The 14,613-nt window shown below is 41.2% G+C and overlaps 1 protein-coding gene across 1 annotated transcript in view; it reads left to right on the top strand.

Moving 5' to 3' along the window:
- LOC115481952 (UPF0577 protein KIAA1324-like) overlaps positions 1-14,613 on the top strand; it is a 125,655-nt gene that overhangs the window by 69,492 nt on the left and 41,550 nt on the right. The window contains exons 7-10 of the mRNA XM_030221444.1: positions 5,632-5,781; positions 7,079-7,167; positions 12,060-12,237; positions 13,865-13,993. Coding sequence (XP_030077304.1) covers positions 5,632-5,781; positions 7,079-7,167; positions 12,060-12,237; positions 13,865-13,993 — 546 coding nt within the window. The remainder of the gene's footprint in view (positions 1-5,631; positions 5,782-7,078; positions 7,168-12,059; positions 12,238-13,864; positions 13,994-14,613) is intronic.

The following is a 14,613-nucleotide window of genomic DNA, read 5'->3' as shown; positions in this document are numbered from 1 at the left end:
CTGAAAGGTTTGGGCCTGAAAGCTGGCATTGAAATGTCTATCTGAGGGGCACTGTTCCCTCTAAGCTGAGTGGGAGTCCTCCAATTGCATTGCTACCAGTAGGGGGGTGGTGCTTCAATATTGTTTTTTTCAATCTCTAGAATCAGGCAGGTTCTCTGGAATCCTGCAGAACTTGCCTGTTCCTTGATATTGAAAATGTATAGTGAACCCCCCCCCCCCCTCCCCACTGGCAGGATTGTAGATGGAAGACTCCTGCTCAGTTTAGAGGGAACAGTGTCTGAGTGCCAAGGACTGCTGGTGGCAAGGCCATGCTGAAGAGGCCCATCCAGGAGAAACATTACTCCCCCTGCTGTGTTTGAGACATGGACTCTGAAAGCTTGAGTATGGAGCCAGAGAGAACCAGTGCCAAACAAACAGAGGACCCCAAGCATTATTATGACTCTTTGAAGCAGTGGCTGTGAGAGATAAGAAAAGCAGAAAGTTTCATATCATCCAAAGTAGCTGCTGTGTCTCACAGGGTCAGACAATACCACATCCATCCTCGGAGATCCAGTCCAAAGTCTTTGACCATGACCGCCAGAAAGCAATAGAGGAGTATTGTAGTGATTAGAGCAATGAGCTAAGAACCATGGAAGTTATCAAATCAAAAATCCCTCACTCTTTTCAGCAAAAATTCAGCACTCTTTCATGCAAAGTTGGTGAGAAGAATCACTTATAAAGTTTTGATTCTTTTTTGTTTGAACGTGGTTTGGCATTGTATATATTTGTTTTTTATTTACTGTTTTTACTGTTATTTATTTTTTATTTATGTATTGGGGTTTATTGACCACCTTTATGAACAGGTTCACCCAAGGTGGTGAAGCCTGAAGAGGGAAGCTACCCACTAATGCCCATGACACAAGAGATGGCCTGGAGGTAGGAATTTCTGGGAAAGTCGCTAAAACTTTGCCAGAGACTTTAAAATCATTCACGGAGATGCCCCAGCCTACATGTCAGACCTGATAGACTTACCACCCAGGAATGCTAAAAAATCATCCCGCACATTCTTCAACCTTCACTTCCCTAACTGTAAAGGTCTAAAATACAAACTAATGCATGCGTCAACCTTTTCCTACCTGAGTACACAATTCTGGAACGCGCTGCCGCGCAACTTAAAAACGATCTATGAACTAACTAACTTCCGCAAACTACTAAAGACCCATCTCTTTAACAAGGCATACCACAAAGATCAACAAATGTGAACTCCTCTACATATATCCAATATTGTCTTCTTATATTTGCTTGTAATACTAATATCATACTTTTTCATTATCATGTTACCCAAGATCCTTCCATAATACGAATTGTTTATCTTATTATATATTTCCACTATTCATGATAAGCCACATTGAGCCTGCAAAGAGGTGGGAAAATGTGGGATACAAATGCAATAAATAAAAATAAATAAATAAAAGATATAAACCAGGAGTAATGACATTAGATCAGTTTGCTTAGTTATCTCAGATTTGGCAAAATCAATTCACCTGGTGGTAAATAATTTATCTTTTCAACTGAAAGACGTTGATAAAAGGGTGGTACAAGTTGAAAATGACTACCAGGGAATCTGTAGATGGCTCAAATTCAGTCAGCTCAAACGGCTATTATAAGATGTAACTGTGTTAAGAGCCAAAATGGAATCTGTGGACAATACCTTAAGAAGTGTGAACTTGAGGATGATTAATTTTCCCCGTGATGCTAAAGAATCCCCGAAAAGAACTGGGGAAGGAATATTGTATGGAGGTTCTTCAGTATCATATATCTAGTGTTAAGAGGGTATATTGTCTACTGAATAAAATTCATGGAAGTCTTAAACTGATTGAGAAATTAACAATAGACTCTGTGGACTCTCCTTAAGCTATTAACCCTAATACTGCGACTTTACTACTTACTATGAATAGTAGTTCTGATAGGGATTTCCTACTCAGAAGCTACTGAATTGAACTTATTTAGCAGTGTTAAGATTTGTTTTTCCAGATTTATCTAGAAAGTTCCAGAAGTGCTGGAGACAGTTTCTTTTGATATGCCCTGGGGTTCTTTAATTGAGGGCCACCCTCCATCTTAGATTTCCTTGTAAAATGTATAATTATTTACCAATCTTCTAAATATATTTTTTGGGATCCTACCCATCTGTCTTCCTTCTTAGCAGCCAAGGGTATGGTAAGGAGCTCACCCAGGATCATTAATTGGGGGTGTGGGGTTAAATGTTTCTCTCTTGTTTCTAATTTGCAGTGACGCTGGTTTGTTTTTAGTTTAACTGTAATATTTTTACCTCTCCTCAATAGGATTGGAATGCCCTTAAATGTGGACTAGAGCCAAAAAGAATATGTTTGATAAAATATTGCCTCTTGGTGAATTAGGTGTATTATTAATATTTCTTTATTCCCATTGCTTTGCTGTACAAGTTGTTTTGCTTGATTTGTCACTTGAATAATTGCCTAAGGGGCCCTTTTACTAAGCTGTGGTAGGGCTAACATGCAGGTAGCGCAGGCCAAGTCGACACTACTGCCGGGGTAGCGCAGGCACCTGGCGATAATTCCAAAGTTGGTGCATGCTTTTTCCCACAGTAGAAAATAATTTTGTATTTCCTACTGCGGGGGGCATTCCTGGTGGTAATAGGCAGTGCGGCCACGTTGCCATGTGCTGCCTGATTACCACATGAGTAGCACATGAAACCTTACCACCAAGTAAATAGGTGGCAGTAAGGGCTCAGGCAGTAAAATAGCCACATGCTGCTTTTAATATTAGCCCACAGCCATTTACTGCCCCATTTTTAAAAGGCCTTTTTACCCTCCACAGTAAAAATATGGCCCAGTGAGCACCAATTTCACGTGTCCATATTAGTGCAGGTCACTTTTTTTATTTTTTTATTTAAAAATTTAAAATTTTTAAAACCACTCTATCATACAATTCTAGGCAGTTTCCAAGTCACATACATAGTAAAATCATTAGAAAAGTCACACTGTTCATCAAACACTACTGCTGCTATTACTACTTATCATTTTTATAGCGCTACTAGACGTATGCAGCGCTGAACACTTGAACATGAAGAGACAGTCCCTGCTCCACAGAGCTTACAATATGCAACTGAAACATATAATCCAGCTAAAAATATAGAAATAACATCAGACCTTAATTGTTGACAAAAGCTAGTATAAATAAATGAGCCTTCAAACATTTTTGAAATTGTACAATAGAACAAGTTTTACGCAAAGTTTCAGGTAATGCATTCCAGAGAACAGGTCCTTCAATACCAAAAATAGATGAACGATATACATCTAGTCTAACCTGTTGAAAAGAAGGAACTTCTAAATATAATTTATCACCAGATCTCAAAGGTCTTGTTGGCATGTGAGTCTTCAAGGAGTTGGACAACGCTAGAAGCCCATTATCATTCAGTGCTTTATGTATTAAGGTCAAAACTTTAAATTTGATCCTCCAAATAATAGGCAACCAGTGTAAGTCTCGAAGAGCAGGAGTAATGTGGTCGAATCGAGACAGATTAATCAAGATCCAAGCAGTAGCATTTTGACAAATCTGTAATGCACGTAATTTATAAGCAGGCAGCCTTAAATAAAGGGCATTACAATAATCCCATAAAGGGGTAATAGATGCTTGAACAACAGTTCAAAAATTTGATGCTGAGGAAAAAATCTTTCATCCAATGTAATAATCTGAGCTTGAAGAAAACTTTCTGAACAACAAATTTAAATTGTTCATTCACAGACAAGGCAGAATCAAGCCACACACCCAGATATTTTAAGCAGTTGACAACTGGAATTTTTAAATTCTCAAGCTCAAAAAAATTCTGGCGTTTTCGAGAGAGTTACCTTGCCAGATAGAAACAAAATGTGGGATTTAGCCAGGTTCAACTTGCTTATTTACATTCAATCACTTTTTACCGCAGCATAGTAAAAGGGCCCCTAAATAAAAATAATTAAAAAAACAACAACTTACCAGACTTCTGGACTTGATTTGTGCCATATATTGCCATCCTAGAAAAGCTTAGCTATGTATTTATTTATTTGTTTGTCTATTGAGATTTATTAACCACGATTCACCCAAGGCGGTGTACAGAAGGAAAATATACAAAGCAGATCGTTGATGGATAAAAATGATTTTAATAATATATTAAAATATGCATACAGTAGCCCGACACAGGCCGTGTTTCGCCCTACTGGGCTGCTTCAGGGGCTACTCAATGTGTCTCCACTACCAAAGGAGGAGTAAGATGATAAAAGCAACTGTAATATAATATGCAGTTGATATCTTGAAAAAACGGCTCTCCCAGAGATATTGAAACAAATGATCAATAGCATACGATCAATCAAACAGTCACTTATCTCCCAGAGGGCAATCTGTGCTCTATCCTCACGAGGATCTTATCAACATCCACGCCTCGCCTAGGTAGTTTAGGTCTGTTAATCACACAAAACTTATAGTCCTCAAAATTTGTGATTCAGCATTACAGAGTGTTCCATCAAGGGTTTCTCCAAAGCTCATCTTTTATAGCACTTCTGTGCTCTATAATCCTCTTATTTAGTGTCCTCTTTGTCTTACCTATATACATGAGATTATATAGACAAATACAAGGATACACTACGTGACTGGACAGACAATATCACCTGAACATGACTGATACCATTATAGATAGCTATGCACCGAGTGGGTAATTTTCAAAGTGTCTAGTTCAGGAGCAAGTCTGCAGATATATTTTATCTGTGAATTTTGTATCAATTTTCAAAGAGAAAAACACATATTTTCACTGTGAAACTTGCACAGATACAGAATACCTATTGCTCTTGTTTTTTGAGTGGATAGATTTTTAAAATGGAAATTACATACATAACCTTGAAATATAACTTATGGAGCTTATTTTTAAATCCTCCCTCCCCCCCCCCCCCACCTTAAATATGCATCTGGGAATAACACTCCAAAATGCTTCTAAAGCACTTTTGAATATACTGAAGAAAAGTTACCTAGGTAAATTGTTCATTCACATACCTGGTGTGGCCATATTACAAATCTCCTTTGGTACTTTTTAAAAAACAATTTTTCTTCTGTTGATCATGTTTGTTTCAATGCCCACTGCAGTATAACAATAACTTGTACATAAATGTTTAAGGGTCCCTTTTACCAAACTGTAGTTAAATGTGGCCTTAGCATGTCCTTATGTGGGTTATTTCCACATGCTAAGACCGTTTTTACATTCAGGGTAAAATGGCTGATTTTTCTATTTTCCCCATTAATGGCCTTGCACTAATTTTCCCATTAATGCATGGCTATTAGCGTGTGAGCCCCTACCACCACCCATGATGTAGGCAGTAAGGGCTCACACGCTAAGCACATGCTAGTCTGTTAGCAAGCGACAATGTAGCTGCGCTAACCGATTAGCACAAAACATGCCCACTCTCCACCCCCAGATCTGCCCCAGCACTAAAAAAAAATCCATTTTATTTTTTTAACATGTGGATAGCACGCAAACATTCCAAAATTACCACAGTAAAAGCACTCCAGAATAAATAAAGATTTAAAAGAAGGTTGCTTTGGATTCTTTCTTGCCTTTATCACCTCTTCCTGATTTTTGTTTCATAGGGGTGGCATACACATCAGAGTGCTTTCCTTGCAAAGCAGGCTCTTACAGTTCTAAATCTGGATCTTCCACCTGTAAATTATGTCCAGCAAATACATACTCCAACAAAGGGGCTACCGTCTGTCAGGAGTGTGAGCCTGATAAGTACTCAGGTAAGCCTCACATTTGTACAGTGCTTCAGTCACCCTTTAGAGCCTGATGAGGACAAATAACAAGAAATATCTGAGGTTTGTGAAATAGCATAGAACCTGGAAAGGATACTTCTTGGAAGGTTTTCAGAGCTTTCCATGTGCTCCACTGAGCATGCACAGGTTGTCCACATGTCCAATATCATATGGAACCTCTCTCTGTTTCACTTAGCGTACATTCAGAAGGGAAAGAAGCAGCTAGAGCATATAAAGAGAGCAACTAATCAATAGATGTTCAACCCCAAGTTATAATCATCATTCCAATATTGCTAGGGCACTTTTCCTGTCTGCCAGCATAGTTGCAAGGTCTGTGGGTATTTTAACTTATGTATTTTGCACCAGATCTCAAAGTACAAGTATATTTTCCTTTTGAAAACTGTTCTGAGTTATAGTACCTGCAGAGATTTGCACTTGCTTTTTCTGCAGACATCTCCCCACTCCCGTAAACTTGGCCCCAGGACCACCTACATCTTACCAAAAGTATACTTGTTGTTTGTTGTCACACATTCTTTTAGGCAGGTGAGACTAGACAGTATTCAGATAGATATTGACCCAGTTAAATATACTACTACTACTTAACATTTCTAAAGCGCTACCAGGGTTACGCAGTGCTGTACAATTTTAACACAGAAGGACAATCCCTGCTCAAAGAGCTTACACTCTAATGGACAAATGTAGAGTCAGTCAAGTAGGGGTAGTCAATTTGGAGCATTCTCGATTACATGAAAGGTATAAAGGTATAAAGGTTAGGTGCCGAAAGCAATATTGAAGAGGTGGGCTTTGAGCAATGATTTGAAGATGGGTAAGGAGGGGGCTTGGCGTAGGGGTTCAGGAAGTTTATTCCATGCGTAAGGTGATGTGAGGCAGAATGGACGGAGCCTGGAATTGGCGGTGGTGGAAAAGGGTGTTGAGAGGAGGGATTTGTCCTGTGAGCGGAGGTTTCGGGCGGGAACATAAGGGGAGATGAGGGTAGAGAGGTAATGAGGTGCTGCAGACTGAGTGCTATTACCATGCCTTTGTGGTTTATCTGTGGGTATTGCTGCGATAGACCAAAGTAAAATTACGCAGGTAGTTTTGCTTTATTATTGCCCCAATAAATGTATCCACACAAATTTGCACCTACTTTTGTATAGTTACTTTATAAAGGCAGAATTATTCCCATAGTTGTTCAAAATGATTGTTTAAAGAATGTTTTGTATGGAGGCTGCTGATGTCACATAATTGATATAAGAATTTTTATTATATTACACAATGCCTGCAGAAATTGGATCTGAGTCATGTAAGCCTCGCCCTCCTTGTGCAGATGATGACTATTTCTACACTCATACCCCATGTGATACTAATGGACAGGTATGTACCAAGATCCAGGTTGTTAATCGTTTTTGTATAACCCCAGGAATAACTTGTCCCGCCTGATTTTCAGCCTGTGGCAGTAAGTAGCATCTGAGCCCCTCATAGCTGTGGGCTGAACAGACTCGGATATTCAATGCCTGAGCACTCACGGCTCCCGGCATTAAATATCTGGGTCTCAGCAGTCACCCAGAAGTTAACCGGGTGCCAGCCAATATTCAGACCAGCGTACAGTTAACTTTACCACATAAAATTAGGATAGCCTTTTTGCTTCCTAACTTTGGGGTCCATTTTACTAAGGTGCGCTGAAAAATGGGCTGCACTGGTGTAGGCACGTGTTTTGGGTGTGTGCAGATCCATTTTTCAGTGCGCCTGTAAAAAAGGCCTTTATAAAATTTTTGTCGAAAATGGACCTGTGGCAAAATAGAAATTGGTGTGTGTCCATTTTGGGTCTCAGATCTTACCACCACCTATTGACTTAGTGGTAAGGTGTCACGTGGTAACCATGTGGTAATCATCTATGTGCATAGAATGATGATTACCACCAGGTTTCCACCACGTGCAGGAAAATAAAAATTATTTTCTGGTGCTCGTAGCGGACGTGCGTAAAAAACAAAATTATCACCCAGACCACATGGTAGCTGGGCAGTAACTTCAAATTGACATGCGTAGGACACGCATAAGCACCCACGCAGCTTAGTAAAAGGGCTCCTATATTTGGTTAACCGGCTAGCGGGCTGAAAATCTCTGCTCGCCACTCTGCCCATGCCCTGCCCTGTCCCATCCCTAATCTAACCAAATTGGGGATGGCCAATTAACAGGGATATTCAACTGTACTAAGTGCTGCTGAATATTCCTTGATAGCCTCAGGAAAGCCATTTAAATGGCTAGGAGCCTCTCCTGACCATTTAAATTGCTTTGAATATTGGGCCCATTTAGCCTTGCAACATATAACACCATAGTAATACAGGGGAGATACTATATAAAGCTCCAAAAGTTAGGTGCTGAAAATATCCACACTGAGCCTCTATTCTGTAAAGAGTGCTCAACCTTTACAGAATACTGGCATAGCTTACATTTCGCTCCTAACTTTGAGTTCCAGACTTATACATGATAGAGATAAATTTGCAGCTAAAGTTAGGTGTGGATTGGTACAATCCTGTAACTTGGCGCCTAACTTTTGGAAATGCCATGACCCACCTATGTCACTGCAATGGCCATGCCCCCTTTTGGGTTGTGCATAGGAATAGTTAGACCCCAAGTTATAGAACAGTGCGCAGGGGAGATCTGTGCGCAACTTCACTTAGGCACCAGTTAGCACCAATGACGTGGCTACTTGCTACCCATGTCCTCATTAAGTTGTGGACGGATCTCAGATCTGTGTGCAAATTCCAGCACCCAACTTTGGGGAAACCTTTTATAGAATCCAAGGGATAACAACCAGTTTATTACTATTTGTGATATAACCACAAAGATTATTAAACAATATGCTGTGTGATCGTTAATAAAAATCCCTATGAGATAAGACTGAAGGACCTAGAGGAGAAGTGTGACAAAGGGAATATGATAGACGGTGAAACGCCTCAAAGGTATAAATAATGGAACAAGAAACAAACATATTTCAGGTAAAAAGATGTTATGAGACAAGAGATCATTACTGCAGAACACCAAGGAAGTAGACTCATAGAACATAAGAATAGCCATACTGGGTCAGACCAATGATCCATCTAGCCCAGAATCCTGGTTCCAGCAGTGGCTAATCCAGGTTACAAGTACCTGGCAGGAACCCAAATAGTAGCAACATTCCATGCTACTGATCCCAGGTTGAGCAGTGGCTTCCTCTGTCTATCTCAATAGCAGACTGTGGTCTTTTTCTCCAGGAACTTGTCCAGACCTTTTTTTAAACCCTGATATGCTAACTGCTGTTAGCACATCCTTTGGCAATGAGTTCCAGAGTTTAACTATTCATTGAGTGAAAAAAATATTTCCTCCTATTTGTTTAAAAGTATTTCCATGTAACTTCATTGAGTGTCCCCTAGTCTTAGTTAAAAATCGATTCACTTTTACCCGTTGTACACCACTCAGGAGTTTGTAGACCTCAGGAATATGCTGCATGGGTATAAATGGAACATTTCTATGATGCCACTCCAGATCCTGAAACTATAACAGGAAAATATCCATTCTCCCCTTTTCATACTTTCATTGTTGGATGTAAATAAGGCAAGTTTGGAATTTTGTACTGCCCTTGACATTCATGTAATGTTATCTCAGAGGAGTGTTCATTTTAAAGATATGTGCCCTTTACTGAGCTTCAGACTTGAGAATGAAAACATAGGTTAAAATCACAGTTATCACTGATAAAACTGTCAGGTCAATATTCAAAAGGGTTTATGTAATTAATGGTGAGTGCTAAACATATAAACCCCCATCTAAGAATTTTTAGTGCCGCTGAAAATTCTTACAGAGCAGCCTAGCATTATTCAGGTTGTGCAGGGATGGTGCAACGGCAGAACATGGGAGTTCTGCCCAGCTCTATGGATAGTTAGTGACATTCAGCTGCTATTTGTATAGCTATGCAATTTAGTTTAGGGCAGCAGAAAAGGCTGTATACATATAGAGGTACATTTAGAAAGGGGAGCCGGTTGATATTGTGTATCTCGATTTTCAAAAGGCGTTTGACAAGGTACCTCATGAAAGGCTACAGAGGAAATTGGAGGGTCATGGGATAGGAGGAAATGTCCTATTGTGGATTAAAAACTGGTTGAAGGATAGGAAACAAGAGAGTGGGGTTAAATGGGCAGTATTCACAATAGAGAAGGGTAGCTAGTGGGGTTCCTCAGGGGTCTGTGCTAGGACCGCTGCTTTTTAATATGTTTATAAATGATTTAGAGATGGGAGTAACTAGCGAGGTAATTAAATTTGCTGATGACACAAAGTTATTCAAAGTCGTTAACTCGCGACAGGATTGTGAAAAATTACAGAAGGACCTTACGAGACTGGGAGACTGGGCGGCTAAATGGCAGATGACATTTAATGTGAGCAAGTGCAAGGTGATGCATGTGGGAAAAAAGAACCCAAATTATAGCTACGTCATGCAAGGTTCCACGTTAGGAGTTACGGACCAAGAAAGGGATCTGGGTGTTGTCGTCGATAATACACTGAAACCTTCTGCTCAGTGTGCTGCTGGGCTAGGAAAGCGAATAGAATGTTGGGTATTATTAGGAAAGATATGGAAAACAGGTGTGAGGATGTTATAATGCCGTTGTATCGCTCCATGGTGCGACCGCACCTTGAGTATTGTGTTCAATTCTGGTTGCCGCATCTCAAGAAAGATATAGTAGAATTGGAAAAGGTGCAGTGAAGGGCGACTAAAATGATAGCGGGGATGGGACGACTTCCCTATGAAGAAAGACTAAGGAGGCTAGGGCTTTTCAGCTTGGAGAAGAGACGGCTGAGGGGAGACATGATAGAGGTATATAAAATAATGAGTGGAGTGGAACAGGTGGATGTGAAGCATCTGTCTATGCTTTCCAAAAATACTAGGATTAGGGGGCATGCAATGAAACTATAGTGTAGTAAATTTAAAACAAATCGGAGAAAATATTTCTTCACCCAACGCATAATTAAACTCTGGAATTTGTTGCCGGAGAACGTGGTGAAGGCGGTTCGCTTGGCAGAGTTTAAAAAGGGGTTAGATGGTTTCCTAAAGGGCAAGTCCATAAACCACTACTAAATGGACTTGGGAAAAATCCACAATTCCAGGAATAACATGTATAGAATGTTTGTACGTTTGGGAAGCTTGCCAGGTGCCCTTGGCCTGGATTGGCCGCTGGACAGGATGCTGGGCTCGATGGACCCTTGGTCTTTTCCCAGTGTGGCATTACTTATGTTATCCCCAAAAATACAGTGCATGTGAAAGTGACCACTTGCAGAATTTGGCCATTTTAGAAAGGCAGGTATCCATATGTAGGTCCATCAAAAATCGACATATATTTCCCGTCCTTCTCTGGGAATACACGTATAGGTTAAGGTGCTGGCTACAAGTAAAGGAGGATCAATTTTAAAAACTTAAATGTTAGAAAAACATATGAGGAAAGCACTGGGGGGGGGGTCCTTTTACTAAGGTGTGCTGAAAAATGGCCTGCGCTGGTGTAGACACGTGTATTGGACATGCGCAGGTTCGCACCTGCAAAAATGGCCCTTTTTTGCCTGAAAATGGACATGCGGCAAAATTAAAATTAGCTCGTCCATTTGGGGCCTGAGACCTTACCCATTGACTTAGAAGTAAGGTCTCATGCATTAACTGGGCGGTAATCGTCAGTGTGCATACAGTGCCAATTGCTGCCCGGTTAGCACCACGCGGTAGAAAATAAAAATATATTTTCTGCTGCGCATATCGGACGTGTATAAAAAATGTAATTACCGCCTGGGGGCTCACGGTAGCCAGGCGGTAGTTCCAAATTGACACACATTGGATGCGCGTAGGCACCTACACGTCTTAGTAAAAGGGCCCTTGGTATTGTGAACTCCAAGTCATATAAGGTACCGGGTGCTGATCCTTGATTTTTTACTGTCCGTCTTTAAGCTTTCTGGAATTCCTCCTTTTCGTCAGAACACGTGCTTAGAGGAGAGAGGTTAAATACCAGGACTGGCTTAAGCTCACTCCTGACTTGGAGTTCATTGGCAGCTATGTTGATGAAGCTTATTAATGTAGAGCACATCCCTTTCCAGCAGTTCTTAGCCCCTTTCATTGTCCTGGTATATTCAGTGGGATTGGTGAACCTGGTGACTCTGTATGTTTCTGCACGCTCTGAACAATAGAAGACATCTTTCTCGGTGTTCCTCTGCCAACATGCAGTGAACTCACACATGTACATTCTGTCATGTTTTAGACTCAATTAATGTTCAAGTGGATTGAACCAAAAACTTGCAGTGAAGATGCTGAAGGTGCAGTACAGCTGCCTACTTCTGGAACCAAAAATCAGTGCCCACCTTGCAACCCAGGATTCTCCCAGTCCAATGCCAGTACCTGTGAACCCTGCCCATATGGATCATATTCCAATGGATCCAGTAAGTACGGTTAGTGCTAATCACTAACTGGAGCCACAGCAGAAGCTGATACAGCTTTGGGATAATGGCACCTTGGAACTAGTGTAACTCCTGAAGTGTCTGAGAGAGGTGGGAAATGTTAGCAAAGAAAAATACCATCTGGGTCCTGAATTATGGCACGTAAATACTTCTGTGGCAGGACTTATTTCTTCTGATGAGATACACAATAGCAGTTCTTAGTCCTTAGCTGAGCAAGCCAAGCTCCAAGTGCCATACCGGATTCTATAAACTGAGCTCAGAAATGGGCACCCTAAAAATTTGGTAGTAAGCACAATTCTATAAATTGCATGTCCATTATAGAATCATGTGTAGTTCTGATTCCTGAGCCCAAATTTTAAGCACCAGACTTACTCCTGCTAAAACCACATGTAAATGCTGGAGCCCAAGTTGGGTGCTCTTGAGCCAGTATTCTATAACTACAAGTCCAAATTTTGAATACCCCTGACATGCCTATGGCCGTGTCCCCTTTTCAGATACACACTATGGGAGTTAGACACACTGGCTTACAGATTAGCTTGCAGCCAGATTTATGTGCAAAATCTATTGGGTACCAATTAACCTCAATAATTGGTTGTTAGCAACCAATTATTGATGGTTAACAGTTTGTTAGCCAATGAATTTGCACATATAAATTTGGGCACCATATATAGAATCCTGGGGTGTGTATGGATATGGAGATCTGGTGTCAGCTGGGAGAGGGAAAATGGTGTGTGCGTATGAGCTCAGATACGTAACACTGTGGTGTGAGTGAGAACATGGTGGGCGGATGTGTGTTTGGTGGTGTGATATCTGCTGAAGGCAGAATAGTCAGGAGAAAGGAGATTTTGAGATGTATTTTCAAAACACTTAGACTTACAAAGCTACATAGTAACTTATGGAACTTTGTAAGTCTAAGTGCTTTGAAAATGAGCCTCTGGCCTCTAAGAGTTAGTCAAAGGCAGGGGCATAGCCAGACCTTGGCGGGAGGGGGGTGCAGAGCCCAAGTGGGGGGGCACATTTTAGCACGCCTCCCCCAGCCACCGCTTCTCCCCCTGCCACTTCTGACCCCCCCGCCACCGCAAGGTACCTTTGCTGGCGGGGGTCCTTAACCCCTGCCAGCCGAAGCCTTCTTCAGCGCCAGTCTCCAGTGCGTTCGCTGATCTGTGCTGCTGTCTTCTTGAGTCCTGAAATCCTACATGTTCCTTTAAGTGAAAATGAGCATGCTCAGTTTCACTTAAAGGAACGTGCTGGCACGCCGCATTCGCTGATCTGTGCTTTCTTCCTCCTCAGTTTCACTTAAAGGAACGTGCAGGACGTTAGAACTCAAGAAGACAGCAGCACAGATCAGCGAACGCGCCGGAGACCGGTTCTTAAGAAGGCTTCAGCTGATGGGGGTTGGGGACCCCCGCCAGCAAAACCAGGGGCCAGGACTAAATCTGTGGGGCCCATGCCCCTGTGGCCCCACCCAGCTTCGCCCCTGGTCAAAAGATGTATCAAGTTAGGCCAATAAAAAGTACCACCTTATTTTCCATTTTTTGTTGTATGTATTATCATGAGATAAAGTATATGGAGACCAGTCATTTAATGGTTCCCTGTCCTTATTCCACAGCTTGTAGCAACTGCACTGTTGGGACAGAGCCAGCGCTAGGCTTTGAATACAAATGGTGGAACACACTACCGACAAACATGAAAACTACTATCCTCAGTGGCATCAATTTTGAGTACAAGCAAATAGCTGGTATGTAAATAAGGAAGCATGATTTGGAAATGCTCAGGTATAATCTCCCATATAAGTATGATGGGCCCAATATTCAAATGGGATTTACCCAGGTACCCACTGTCCAGCTCTGCCGCTTAATTGAGCAGTGTCACTGCATATCGCCTAGATCTCTGTGGCACAATCCAGTTAGTGCTGGGGCGACCTGTGGGTGGAGTCAGGGTGATGCCCAGATTTACCCAGTTAGCTGCAATATTCAGTCCACTAACTGGGTAAAGGCCTGGATAAAGTCAGGACAGCAAAAGGCAGTTATCTGAGCACTGGCCCTTAGGCCTTGCACAGAAGAGCACTATTCTAAAGCATCTCCTTTTCACCCAGATAGCTGTGTAAAAAACAAAACTATGTGAGGAGAGATTAATATCAAAATGCAGTAGTGGTAATCAAATTCTAAAGTCTTTTCTTCCTTTGTTGAATTGCAGAAAGCTAGGGCCTCAGTTTTAATGTTTTTTTGATAAAAGGAACTTTCCTTTCTGTTAAAACAAATGAAACTTCTTTGACCTGTACATTAATGGACATAACTGTAATTTTGCCTTTTGCTTCATAGTCATATTATCAATAAGAAAAGAACAAAAGTCACAATT

This window comes from Microcaecilia unicolor, chromosome 12 (assembly GCF_901765095.1).
Source record: "Microcaecilia unicolor chromosome 12, aMicUni1.1, whole genome shotgun sequence".
Lineage (NCBI taxonomy): Eukaryota > Metazoa > Chordata > Amphibia > Gymnophiona > Siphonopidae > Microcaecilia > Microcaecilia unicolor.
This window is presented reverse-complemented; position numbering and strand designations above follow the sequence as displayed.